Genomic DNA, 13,245 nt, shown 5'->3' with positions numbered 1-13,245 from the left:
AGTCCCCGAGAGAGGAGGACGGCGCGTCTCTGGCCGTGTGATGCGGGGCGGGGTACAACCCGAGACCCCAAGTCTGTGCGGACCCCGGCCCAGCGCCCGGCCGGTAGTCGTCACGTGGCAGCGGCGCCTCGGCCCATCACGCACACTGAGCTCCGAATGGCGCTGGGTTGCGGGACTGCCTGAGCCATCGGGGTTGTTCCTGGCACCCATCCCCCTCCGCAGGATTTGAGTGTAGTTTGTGGAGGTTCAGGCTCCATCCCGTTCTTGGGCACGTGGCGGAGGGAGGCCCCACTGGGGCGGCCTCGCGTGGACTCGAGCACCCGCTCCACAGAGTCTGGGTTTGCTGACCACAGGCCCCGCTCCTGTGCATCCCTGTGGGCACTAGGGTCCCCCGCTCAGTACCTGCTTCACCAAACCCACGTGACTCTCAGGGTGCGGGTGCGTCCTCTGCATTATGGGGTTTTGCAGCAATCCTGGCCCCCCTAAAGTCCAGATCCGCGATTTTCAACCTTTTTCATCTCATGGTACATAAACTAGTTGCTAAAATTCTGTGGCACACCGAAAATATGTTTTTGCCACTCTGACCAAAAAAATAGGTGTAATTTTGATTCATTTACATCAGATGGCTACTGTGTTCACTGTTGCCATTTTTAAATTGGACACTAAGGGAAAGGGTTAGGGACAGTGCCCCTGACTAAATAGGCAGGTATTGCATGTTTTAACACTTCTTGCCTCACACGGAGACCCCGCTCTAGAAGGACCGAGATGGTGAGTACAGCCTGAGGAGAGCAGGCTCCTTCGCCCGGTGGTCACTAGGGCCACCGTGTGCCTGGCATCTCGCGGGGGAGACATTGGGGCACGAGCAGCCCCAGCCCCAACAGGAAGGGGTGATGCCAGAAAGCTGGGCCAGTCGAGGAAGAAGGAGGAGGAGGAGGGTCTGCCAGGCAGAGGCAGGGAGTCTGGCCCCCAGGCAGCCACTCCCATCATCACAAAAGCCAGCTTTTCTGCTTCCTCGGACTCTGGTGTGGATGGGGCTCCAGAGCCTCTAACAGCATCAAATGGGGGAGAAACCTGACCTTGTTTCAGCCTCCCTTTTCCAGCCAAGATGCAGTTCAGGAGGAATTTCAAGTGACCGGGTGCGGGGAGAGGGGGGTGAGGGCAACTGTGTGTGTGCGTGTGTGTGTGTGTGTGTGTGTGAGTGTGTGAGACTTCCTGCTCCTGTGGATTAGCAAAGTGCATCCTTGTCCTGAGGTTGGAGTCGGATTGGGCTGGAGTGACCACACTCTGGAGGGGCTGCAAGGCCCAAAACATCTGGGGCAGGGACACAGCACCCCCAGGAGTGCTGGGCAAGGGGAGGGCCTGCAGGTATTGGAAGGTGGTTACAGGTGAAGGATGTTTGGAGCAGCTCTGGAACTGAGTAAGTCAACCCTGCCAGCCCAAGCCTGGGGATGGCACTGCCCAGTCACAAACAGTGATTTCACCCTGAGACCAAGGTCAGCTTTGAGGCTGGGCCCCAGGAGGCCTGCTGCACTCCTCCCCTCACCCCACTGAGATGGGGTTCCCTGTCCCCATCCCTGCAAGAGCCAGGGTGAAGAAGTGCTTCGAGAAACGGGCAAAGGGAGACCACCACCCGGCTATTAGCTGAGGCTCTGGAACCTGCGACCAGCTCTGTGCCCAGGAAGGGTGTTGACCCTGCGCCCGTCTCCCTACAAGCCGCCCCCAGGTCCTGAGGGCCTGTGGCTTCACACAGGAGAAGGGGAGGCAGCTTTAGGATACCTCCCCCCATGTGACACATGCAGAGATTAAGCGCTGCTGGCCAGAGTGACCTGCTCAGGGTTCTAGCCCCGGATGGCTCTTGAGGGTATTATGCAAAGTAAAATAAGCACAAAAAAACGGCCCTGGCCGATTCGGTTCAGTGGATAGAGTGTTGATCGATGAACAGGAGTCATGTTCGATTCCCCATCAGGGCACATGCCCAGGTGGGGCTCCATCCCCAGTGTGGGGCATGTGGGAGGCAGCCAATCAATGATTCTCTTTCATGATTGATGTTTCTATCTCTCTCCCTTTCCCTTCCTCTCTGAAATCAATAAAAATAAAAAATAAAACAACAAAAAAAAAACCCTGTATGATTTCACTCATATGTGGGATAGAAAACCAAAAAATAATGAACAAATTAACAGAACACACTGGGAGACACAGACATCAGAATGGTGGTTTCCAGAGGGGAGGGGGGTGAATTGGGTGAAGGGTCAAATATATGGTGACAGGGGAAATTAGACTGTGGGTGGTGGGCACACAGATATCAGATTATAATAGTGCACACCTGAAATTTTAACAATGCTATGAACAATGTTACCTTCATAAATTTAATTTTATAAAGCACCCAGAGACCACCGGGCCAAAGGGGAAAGAATGTCTCTGAACTGGTTCCCATCCCCCCAGGCTCAGGGCTGTGACCAGACCCCCTGTACCCCAGTCCCTAAAGCTAGGACAGCACAGCGGTGGGCACAGGACATGCACTGTCACAGCCCATGGACCATGCCACCTGAGAGTGGACCCCCAGCCTTTGGTTAAACATGTATTGCTATTGGCTCATGGACTGTGACACAGACCTTATCATGGGGACTCAGAGGGGGAAGAGGGAGGACATATGGGAACTCTTGTGCGATGCTCACTTTCTCTGTAAACCCAAAGATTAAGTCTGTAAATTAGAAAATAAAAGCTAAGGCAGCCGGCTTGCCTGGCAGCGTTCTTGGAAGAACCTGATAGGCTGTTAGGAAAGGGCCTGGCCTGGCTCCTGTCAGGTCTACCTCTGTCATAGGCCCTCCCCGCTGGGGACACAGCTACCTCTGGCTCCTCGAAGGTCCCAGAAGCAGGAATTTCCAGATTTCCCTCCTCCTAACAAGCCAACAGACAGACAGCCGCAGGGTGTGGCTACAGTGGCAGAACTGGTTCCCCCAGCGTCACTCAGCTCCTGGGGAGGCACCCGCAAGGTGGGGGCTGCCGACCCCCTCCTGGCCCTGCAAAGCCACCTGCAGGATGAGGTGGGTCATGGCTGTTGGAGACTGCCGGGCAGGGCGGCCACCCCACCTCACCTCCTAGGGCCTGGCCCGGAACAAAGAGACCCCCGAGGGATTGGTTATAAACCCAAAGGGTCCTTGCCAGTTAGAACTGGGGTCCTCCCAGGTGGTAAGAGAAGCTGGGGTGTGTTCATCCACGGACAGCTGAGGGGCACTTACCAGTGAGACTTTCTCCTGGTCAAACCAGGAAGGGGCCAGGGGACCACCCTCACCCCCTACCTGTAGGGGGAAAGGAGCCGGGGATCTGAGCAAAACGTGGGTGCCTCCCTGCGTTCACAGTTCCCCAAGTGCCAGGGCGATTGTTGGGACTGGAGTGTGAGACCAGAACCCGCCGGAGTCACGAATACGAGCTGCCCCTCCACACCTGTTCATGCGGGGCGACAGCTGCTGAGGGCCAGGACCCGCCGTCCCACCTGCATATTTTTTTAAAACATATTTTTATTGATTTCAGAGAGGAAGGGGGAGGGGGACAGAGACAGAAACATCAGTGATGAGAAAGAATCATCAATTGGCTGTCTCCTGCACACCCTCCACTGGGAATCAAGCCCACAACCTGGGCATGTGCCCTTGATCAGAATCGAACCCGGGACCCTTCAGTCCGCAGGCCAACGCTCTATCCCCTGAGCCAAACTGGCTAGGGCTCCAGTAATTTCTTTATAAGTGCAGCTGGAACCATCACCTGAGGAAGGAGACTCAGGGGGAGCAGGGTCTGTGGGGCTGGATACCCTTTCCCAGCCTCTGAACATCGGGGCGCATGCAGGCCCTGAGGGTGATGGATGGGCCAGGACTCCAACCTGCCTCTCCCTGATCTGGTTCCCACAGGCTGTGGGTCAGGGTCCAATTCTGAGTCTGTTCCTGCAAAGTGGGTGGGATCTTGCTTATCTCAGCAGACAGGCTTGGCTCTGCACAGGTGTGGACTCTGGCGCCAGGTGCCACCATGGCCTTCGGCAGAGCTGGCGGCCCCAGGTGAGGGGACTCTATCCCCAGGCCTCGGCATGCTCCCCACAGCGTGAGTTCTGGGCACCACTAACATGGCCCAACCGCTGTAAACGCTGGTGTTTTCTGCCCAGTGTCGAGGTCTTCAAATGTGTATGGATGGCCATTCTGTTGTTCAAATGGCCAGTCACCTGAGCTTCCAGGTTGGAGAATCGACTTCCTCCCCAGAACCCGGACACTTCCTGAAAAGCGTTAAGAGTTTTTCCTAAACATGCCCAGGAAGTTTTCTTTTGGCATTTGAAAATCATTTCTGCCTGCCCTTCTGTCACTGACATGGAAACACCCCCAACCTCCCAGGTCATTTCTGAGGTCACCTTCGCTGACCTTCTCACAGGGACGTAATTGTAATTGTGGTTCGATGATGTAGCACAAGCAAACGCTTGTAATGGACATTTAGTAACTACAGGGAGCAGCGTGTAATTAGGTTGTGAAACAGCCCAAGCGTCCTGGCAGCTTCACCCCCTAACCCTCCACCTAAACCTGAACCTGATTTGCTGTTGAGTGTGGCTGTCTGGCATCAAATGGGCATCCAGCCGGTGGGAGCTGAGGGGCTCCCGCCAGCCGGCCAGGGGGCCACGTGCCAGGCGTGGGCTTCGCGTGCCAGCCGACCGGCCTGGTGTGTGCCCTGGGTGTGCGGCCGGCCTCTCCGAGGGAAGCACAGCTCCATGGGGGGGGGGGGGGGGTAGTGTGATGACTGCACCATCATCGCTGTTGCTGGCAGCAGCTGCCTTGGTCTCGATAGCATCTCACTCGGACAGACTGCCGGTCCCAGGTGGTGAGCTGTAATGTCTGCACGCAGTTCCCTGGGGGCAGCACCTCAGAGAAGCAGGCCCTCCACTCTGCGAGCCCCTGGCTGGGAAGCAGAGCCTAGCCCGTCCGGTCTGGGTGTCCTCTAGGCCAGGAGAAGGCAGGGAGAGGGAGCAGCCAAGCACTGAGGCCAGGGCTGGCACTGAGGAGCCAAGATGTGCCCCAACTCTCCCTCCAGCCCTCCCAAGAGAAGTGGGGTCACCCAGGGAAGGCTGCAGAGGTTGTGGACGGAGGTGGGGATGGAGTGGACAGTTTGGTCACTGCCTGGGAAGGGCCCAGATGGCAGGTTCGTCCCTCCGTGGCCCCAGCAGGAAGCCCCAGAGACAGGCCACACCTGAGTGACTCAGCCCAGGCAAGCAGGCAGGGGCGGCTGTAAAACACCTGGGTCCGGAGCCTGTCAGGTGGGCCGGGTCCCCTCCCATGCAATTAGCCTCCCATCCCACTGGCCCAGCCCTAGGGAGCGGCCACGTCAGGATGGGGGTAGGGCTGCCCCCTGCTGGACAGGCTGAGAACAGGCCTGCGGGCCCTGGAGTGTGAGGAGGTGAGATAGTGGACAAGCCAGGGTCATCACTGCGGCCATAGGCCATTGTCCACTTGTCCCGAAGGTTCCATTTGCATGAAGACATGGCCCGTGCAGCGTGGGCTGGGAGTCACTTCTCCCCATGGTGTTGGGAAATCCCATGAGCCGAGTGGGCCTAGCGTTCCCTGGACCCAGGGTTCAGGGAGGGTGCCCACAGGCGGGACAAGTTCGGGCCCCAGAACCCCATGCAGGGTTGTGGAGTCGGGGGCCGGGGGGGGGGGGGGGGTGCTGGGGAGCATGCGTGTATGAGCATGAGAGTCTGCATGGGATTTGGTAAACTGAGTCAGGAGCGTCCACAGTGGCTGTTTCACCTTTAATCCCAGAAAAATCACAGGGCGATCGCAGGGACCAGAGGCTGGCGCTGGTGTCGGTGAGACAGGCTCTGCATCTCAAACCTACTTTTCAAAAGGCTAATCGAAGAGTCGGGAGCCACCAGCACCGTCACTTTCTTTTCCGAGGTCGGCTTGCCGCCCTGGGGGACACAGCGCCCGCCGAGGCGCCAACGCGGGTGCGAGGAGAAAGGAGTTAAAGTCTGCTGGTGTCAACAGGAAGCCCTTTTGTTGGCGTCTTTGAATTCTGTCTGTTCTCACTTCTTTCAAGTCCAGCCGAGGGCGGGTGGAGCGGCTGCCATCTCCCAGGGTGACCAGCCTCTGAATGTCCAGGCTCCTTTCCTGGCGACTGCCCAGCCTGCCCGCCCCGCGGTCCCTCCTGACCCTTCCTGAGTGTCAGGGACCCTGAACCCCGAAGCCACAGGCAGGGTGCAGGCGGGGACCTGAGGCAGGAACACGAGGTGGCCCTCCTGCCCCCACCACTTCCACCCTCCCCGAGAGGGAATCAGACTGCCGTCTTCAGGGCGGTGCCAAGAGCTGGGCTGGGTGGCAGTGTCTGGCTGCTGCTCCTGAGGCACATGTCTCGCTCCTCCCTCACCCCCACCCCAGCAACTGCACACAGTAGGTGCTCGCCAGGACTTGAGGGACCCCAGGGGGTCACAGATGCTTCCGGGGAGGGCGTGTAGTGTCCCCTTGGCCGTGGGTGTCTGTTCCTCACGGCCCACGCTTGGGCCACATACTGCAGACCATCCATCTCATTCGTCCTGTGCACGGTCTCCCTGGATCCAGAACCCAGCCCAGACCTGCCCTGAGGCCGGCCTTCCTGACTTCAAACAGAGGGAGGGCCCGAAGTAGGCAGGAAGAGCCCGAGGTAGGCAGGAAGATGGGCCTAGTCCTGGGCCCACACCTGCATTTCGGGAGAAAAGGCCACACAGCACACACTGTGTCCAGAACCTTCTGAGGAAGGGCCTATGCGGCTCTGAGCCGCAGTAGCAGGTGGGCAGGGCCAGCTCAGGTCCAGGTTCCCAGCCCCACCTGTCACAGGGCTGAGATGGCGGCCCCTCTGGCAACCTCAGGAGCCCCCCGCCCCCCCCCTACTCCATGGCACTCTCTCACTTTGTTTTCTATCTCCTTGCTCATGCCTGCGATTTCCATGGATCTTAGCACCTCAGACCATTTCCTGAAAAATCTGCATCTTGGGGAACTGTGCACATCTTTTCCTTCTGAGAAAGGCGATGTTGGGGAGGACCATCAAGCTTGCCACAAAGCGGCAGCACCCCCAGGCCCAGGCCCCGGCCCCAGCTCCTCCTCTCCCGGCTGGAAAGTGCCCTCGAGCCCGGAGAAGGGAGCTTTCAGAGGCACGTTCCCCGAGCCCAGCCCACGCACTTCCTGCATTTCCAAACACGTCCCATCAGGAAGTCCTAACCTCATAAAGCAAAAATAACCGTGTCTCTCCCCAGACAGCCCTCGCTCCCGGCCACAGAGCGCATCTGAGACTCCCACACCCCTGGGTCCTGGGTTACCACTGAGCTGCCCTGACCGAACCCCACCTCATTCCCAGGACCAGAGCGGTGCTTTTCTTGGCTGAGAGGCCTTTACTGGGGGGCGGGTTTTAAGGACTGACCTGAAGACATTCTGGGAAATAAGACCAAATGCAACCCCCTCACTCCCCGCAAACCTGAGACCCAGAGCAGCCAGGGGGTGGTCAGGACCCTAGATGCCCCGGGTTTTTCAGGGTTCTAGGGGTGGGGAAGGGTGGGAGGAGGATGCTGAGCGAGCCCTGGCCTGGGTCCTTGCTGGTGGGCCCTGTGTCAGGAGTAATGGACACCACCCATCAACCCACAATCTGACCTTTTTGTCATGTTTATTTTTCTTTCTTTTTATATATATACTAGAGGCCCGGTGCATGAAATTTGTGCTCAAGTGCAGTCCCTAGGTCTGGCTGGCGATCAAAGCGCGAATGTCTGGCGTGGAAGGGCACGTCCCAGCTGACCTCTGGGCCCTGGGCAGCACCTGGGCTCCCAGACCCCCACGCACCCCCATCCGCCTGAGTCATTGGGCCCCACCCGGCTCCCTCAGCGCCTGGGAGCCGTGCGGCATCCCTACCTCCTGCCGCTGGAACTGGTCACCCTGCTCACACCTGCCTTGGCCTGGCACCACCCATTCACCTGCTCCACCATCCCGCCGCAGTCCTATGCTCGTCGGGGCCCATTGGGGCAGGAGCACCTCCACTGCCGCCCGCTGCCAGCGCCGCGTCGCTGATGCCTGTCGTGTTCCACACCGCCCCTTGGTGGTCAGCGCACATCATAGTGAGCGGTCAAACTTCTGGTTGAGGGGACAATTTGCATATTTGTCTTTTATTTTATAGGATATTTTTATTGATTTCAGAAATGGAGAGGAAGAGAGCAGTAGAAACATCCCACATTGGAGATCGAGCCCACAACCCGGGCATGTGCCCTGACTGGGAATCAAACCATGACTTCCTGGCTCATAGGTCGATGCTCAACCACTGAGCCACACCAGTCGCCAAGGCATCATCCCGTGAAGGTAACAGGTGAACGTGTCAGAACTTGTTCACCCCTTCCTGGCAGCCCACAAGTTTGTGTCCCCCCACTGCTGTCACCCCCTTCACAGTCAGGAAGCAGGCTCTGCGAGTTTCGGTCACTCTGAGCAAAGGGCCCACGAGGGAGAGGCCGCACGTGCTAACTCTTCCTGGCTCCTGGCTCGGCCCCACTCAGCTACATGAATATCTCATGCCGCTTCCTCCACTCTGCAAACTGCGAGACTCAGGAGCCAACATGCAGATCCTGGGCCCAGAAACCTGGAACTCCCTGAGCACCTGCGTGAGGCTGATCACCAATGCCTCTAATTTCAACTAACAGATCCATGATTTACAAGTCTCTGCACATTGGTAAATCTTCTCGACTAATCTGCTGCGGGCAGGCTCAGGGCAGACACAATCTCGAGGCAGCTGGTTCAACCTTGTTCTTTGTTGAACAGCTGCTTGGGGCACAAACCCAGAGGCGATAGGCCTGCCAGAGCTGCGGTCCAGGGCAAACCCCCTTTCTTCCCAGGTCTGCTGATGCCGTGTTGCCGGCTATTAGTTCTTATGCTTCCGCATCTTTAGTTCATGAGGCACAGCAGTCATGTCGACAGGCACGGTGGGCGGTGGTGAAAAGGCCAGACGTGTCCTCCAAAGACATGTTCTAACATACTCTTGCCGTTGAGTGTTAGCTTTTAAAAATATTAAACTTATTCCTATTTGCTTAGGGTCCCATCCATTTTAACAGAATATTAAAACGTTGAAACAAGCACAGAAGTGATGCCAACCTCTTACAGAGAGAGCTGAAGGGCTCTCTGCTCAGAAAGGACCATGATGCGGACCCCCCTCAACAGAGCACCCTGGTCCTTACCCCTTCTCCTGGCCTGCCTCATTCTCCTGGCCCCAGCTTCCTGGAGCAGAACCCCTCCCTGCATAGGCCCAGACTCAGGCTCTGCAGATTAGCTGAGAAGATTTACCAATATGAGGAGACCTGTAAGTCGTGGATCTGTTAGTTGAAATTAGAGGCATTGGTGATCAGCCTCATGCAGGTGCTCAGTGAGTTCCAGGTTTCTGGGCCCGGGATCTACATGTTAAGGAAGCAGCACCCAGGCTAAGAAAAACATCCTACGTGATACTCAGATACTGCCACCCGTCCACACCAGATGTTTTCTCAGCTGTTAATTAAATGCTTCCTGTGATGGGAACCTCATTACTTCCTTCAGCTGGTAGGAAGTCCTGCTTTGGCTTCTTAAATCAACTCGGTGACTATCAACTAGCCTTTAAAAAAAACAAGAGGGAAAACAAAACAAAATAAAAGGAGAGAGACATCCGCGCATGTCATACTCGCTGACAGCTGGCTGCTCCCTCGTGAACAGACCTATTATCAGGGTGCTTGGGCAGTTATGAGCACTCAATCTCCTACAGTCCTGGGCACTGCCCTCCACAGCGCTGGGGAGCTCTGCACCTCCCAGCAGCACCCGCTGCCCGGGGAGGTCCTGCCAGGGCTCTCATGGGGTTCATCACATCAGGAAACTTGGAAGGGACACTTGCTTGGAGGTATTGCCGTGTGAGCTGTCAGGGAACATCGGGCTGTTGTTAAAGCTTGACACACACACACACACACACACCGCTTCACTGACACACTGAAGGTAGTGTCTGACTCTGGGCCTGGTGTCCCCAGCCACATCTTTGCCATCTACACCAGCATCGTAAGAGGCTGTTGATCAGTTTTTAAATTTGGAGGCCTTGGCTGGTGGTCTTCTGAATACAGCCAGTCTTCACTAAACAGTGCATTTAGAAAATAAAATAAAGAAAAATAAAGAACTATGTCACTTGGTGAACCAACAGTGAGCAGTGGGACTTTTGCATCGCTTTCCCTGCAGGTGTCCTTGACTTTGTTCACCTTTTTATTCTACCACATCCTCCCCGTGCCCCCCTCCAGGGGGTGTCAGTCCCCAGGCCTGGTCTCTGTTGACAATCTTCCTACCGTGAAGGGAATGACCTCAGGCCCCATCCAGCCACACACTGCATTTCTGAAGTGCCTCTTGGCACTCTGCTTACAAAAAGCCGATTCTAACTTGGAGTGCGGGAAACGAGTTAAGTCGGCTCGCGTGAATTGCGCGTACTCCGCGGGAGCCGTCTTTAACTCGGTTCATATAGATTTGCGGTGGAGTGCGGGAAACGTGTAAACTCGGGCCGATTGTAACTGCGTATTACCAAATATTTGTTTGTAATCCACCCTTTTGGTGGATGGAACAAAACCAAAAGACAGAGCCATCTTATATTTTGGCGGGAAATTCACCCGCACTCCAAGTTAAGGAGAACACAGTGAAAAGAGAGTTTCTGGCAGCTGATAGATGTACAGAAAGCCAGGCAGGAGCAGCCAAGCCCAAGTCCGATGCACATGATGTGGGGGTGTCTGGCACCCCCATCTCTTCCTCCCACTGATTACTGGGGCCCCAGCTCTGAATCAGAGCCCATACTCTGGTAACCACCCCAAATTCCCAGGGAGCGTGTTCCACCTTAGATAAGACTGCATTTTTACTCACGTGACCTAGGAGTTTCAACTTGTACGACAGGCTTTGCTCATAGTGATGCAATTTAAGGAAAAATTACACTTCAAGGGATGCCTACAACAGAAGGTTGGCTTTGTTGTAGTGGTTAGTTTATAGAAGGATTTGCACGTAATCTTAGTTCGGAGCATTAAAGGGTTTGTCCTTGCAGCGACGGCTGTAAACTTGCTCATTAATTTGGAGGAGTTGGGACTAACCCCGAGTGTGTGCTGGCACTGCTGGCCTGTCACAGCGGGTCCCGTTTGTCTCCCTCCCGCGTGTGCTGGCACCGGACCACCTGGCTCGTGGCCAGAGCGCTGTCCACTGCGGGGCCAACTCCCCAGGCAACGAGGCCTCCAGGACGGGGGTGGGGGGGTCGGGGGGAGGCACCGCGGGGCGCAGGCGGGGCGTGGGAGGGAAGGTGCTTTCACCGCAGGGCGCCTTCCTCGGCTCCCACCTCCCTACGCCCGGCCTGTAGGTGTCCCCACGCAGGTAAGACAGTGCAGAGGACCCGTCCCCTGCCTCCTTCACACGGACAAGGTTTGGATTTTAGGTCGTAACCATCCGCAAAGCGTGCGCCTTCCTCGCCACCCACGTGCTTCGGTGACCCCTGACTCCTCCGAGGACTTGGGCGTTGTAAACCCCCGCAGATGAGGACGGGTTTCCGGGGGTCAAGGAGAGGATGAGAGCGGAACCCCGGACACAAGGGTCCCCACGGCCAAAAGCCCGACGATGTGGTCCTCCGGCCGCTCTAGGCCACGCCTCTCCACTACGTCCGCCCCGCCCCGCCTGATTGGCGTCTCTCTGTGCCAATCGGAGGCGGCGCTACCTCGGACCCGCCTCCCGCGCACGCGCCGTAGGTCGACGTGGGCGGGGCGTCCGGAGGAGGAGGCCATGCGGGCTCAAGTGGTAGGTGGCCGCGCCGCCCCCGCTCCCGTCCCCTTTCGTCCCCCTCCCTCCCGCCTCTGTGTCCGGTACGGTCCCCACCTCCTCTGGGCTTGCCTCGGGTGGTCTCCGCCCAAAGTCCCCCGCTCCGGCGGAACGCGGACGGACCGAGTCCAGGCCCCGTGACAGATATTCCCGTCATGCTTTGTCTGGCAGACCTTGAATAGACAGGTTCTTTTTTTCTTTTTCTTGAAAAAAACAATTCCCCAAAGTGGAGCAAGTGCACGGAACTGCTCTGTGATTGACACGCGCTGGGTCAGAGCCCCCGGAGAACGCAGAATTGTGTGTTCATGCTTGTCTCTCTCGGAGCCTCCGGAACCGTTTCCGCACGGAGGTTTTTGCTGTGACACACTCATCCTCGTGCGGCGTGTGCAGGTGTCCGCGCCGCGGCACGTGCGTCCCCGGGTGGTCTGCGTTGCTGAATGTGTGAGTGTGCACGGCTCACCGGAAGTCGGTTCCGTACACTTTAGGAATTCTTTTTTTTTTTTAAATATATTTTATTGAATTTTTACAGAGAGGAAGGGAGAGAGACAGAGAGTTAGAAACATCGATGAGAGAGAAACATCAATCAACTGCCTCCTGCACATCTCCCACTGGGGATGTGCCGGCAACCCAGGTACATGCCCCTGACCGGAATCGAACCTGGGACCCTTGAATCCGCAGGCCGACGCTCTATCCACTGAGCCAAACCGGTTTCGGCCACTTTAGGAATTCTTGTTTTACCTGTGCTCTCGGAGAAGAGGGCACGACATCTGCGGAATGAGTAGAGCCGCGGAGAGGGCGGGATCCCCTCCCCGGCCCAGCACCCACCCCGCCCCGCCCCGCCCGGATGAACATGGGGAGGGTCTTTAACGGGTTTCTTTGTTGCTTCTCCAACACCCTGGTTTACCGAACACGAGCATCCCGCCCAGAAAAGGACCCCCGGTTATTTTCATGACTGGGTTGGAAGATGCGCAGATGCTTGTTTCAGCCACAATGACGGTGTTTCTGGCCAAGTGATTGGGAACGAATTTGCCCTGGAATCGGGAACATTTTTGAAGCCTTTCAGATTTTTGTTTCCTTTTCAAAAGAATCCCAAAAACCAATTCAGGGACGTGTAACATGAAATACATCTCCTGGAACCAGAGATTGAGGAACGTGGAGAGAAGGCATAGACTGTGTCCGCACATTCTTTCCCTGGAAGCCTGGTTTTGGGTTATTTTGTCACGCGTGGTCCTGCGGGAAATGAGTGTTCAGTGTTCACACTATTTGATAACCCATTTCTCTGGATTCCAGTCTGTGATCCTCCCCGTCCACAATGCGGAGCCCTGGTTGGACGAGTGCTTAAGGTCTGTTTTGCAGCAGGACTTCGAAGGCTCCATGGAGCTCTCGGTTTTTAATGATGCCAGTAAGGTACTTATGAGCTTCCCGGTGA

General features: G+C 56.7%; 1 protein-coding gene across 3 annotated transcripts in view; it reads left to right on the top strand.

Annotated features, from left to right (window-relative positions):
- Positions 1-11,755: 11,755 nt before the first annotated feature.
- B3GNTL1 (UDP-GlcNAc:betaGal beta-1,3-N-acetylglucosaminyltransferase like 1) overlaps positions 11,756-13,245 on the top strand; it is a 30,189-nt gene continuing 28,699 nt past the window's right edge. For 2 of the 3 annotated variants that reach the window (XM_070394138.1, XM_070394139.1), the window contains exons 1-2: positions 11,756-11,795; positions 13,107-13,223. In XM_070394138.1, coding sequence (XP_070250239.1) covers positions 11,781-11,795; positions 13,107-13,223 — 132 coding nt within the window. In that variant the 5' untranslated portion in view covers positions 11,756-11,780. The remainder of the gene's footprint in view (positions 11,796-13,106; positions 13,224-13,245) is intronic. The other variant, XM_070394140.1, reaches the window with a different exon arrangement.

This window comes from Myotis yumanensis, unplaced genomic scaffold, assembly GCF_028538775.1.
Source record: "Myotis yumanensis isolate MYYU_CA2020_CCGP unplaced genomic scaffold, mMyoYum1.0.hap1 SCAF_16, whole genome shotgun sequence".
In the NCBI taxonomy this organism is placed as follows: domain Eukaryota; kingdom Metazoa; phylum Chordata; class Mammalia; order Chiroptera; family Vespertilionidae; genus Myotis; species Myotis yumanensis.
This window is presented reverse-complemented; position numbering and strand designations above follow the sequence as displayed.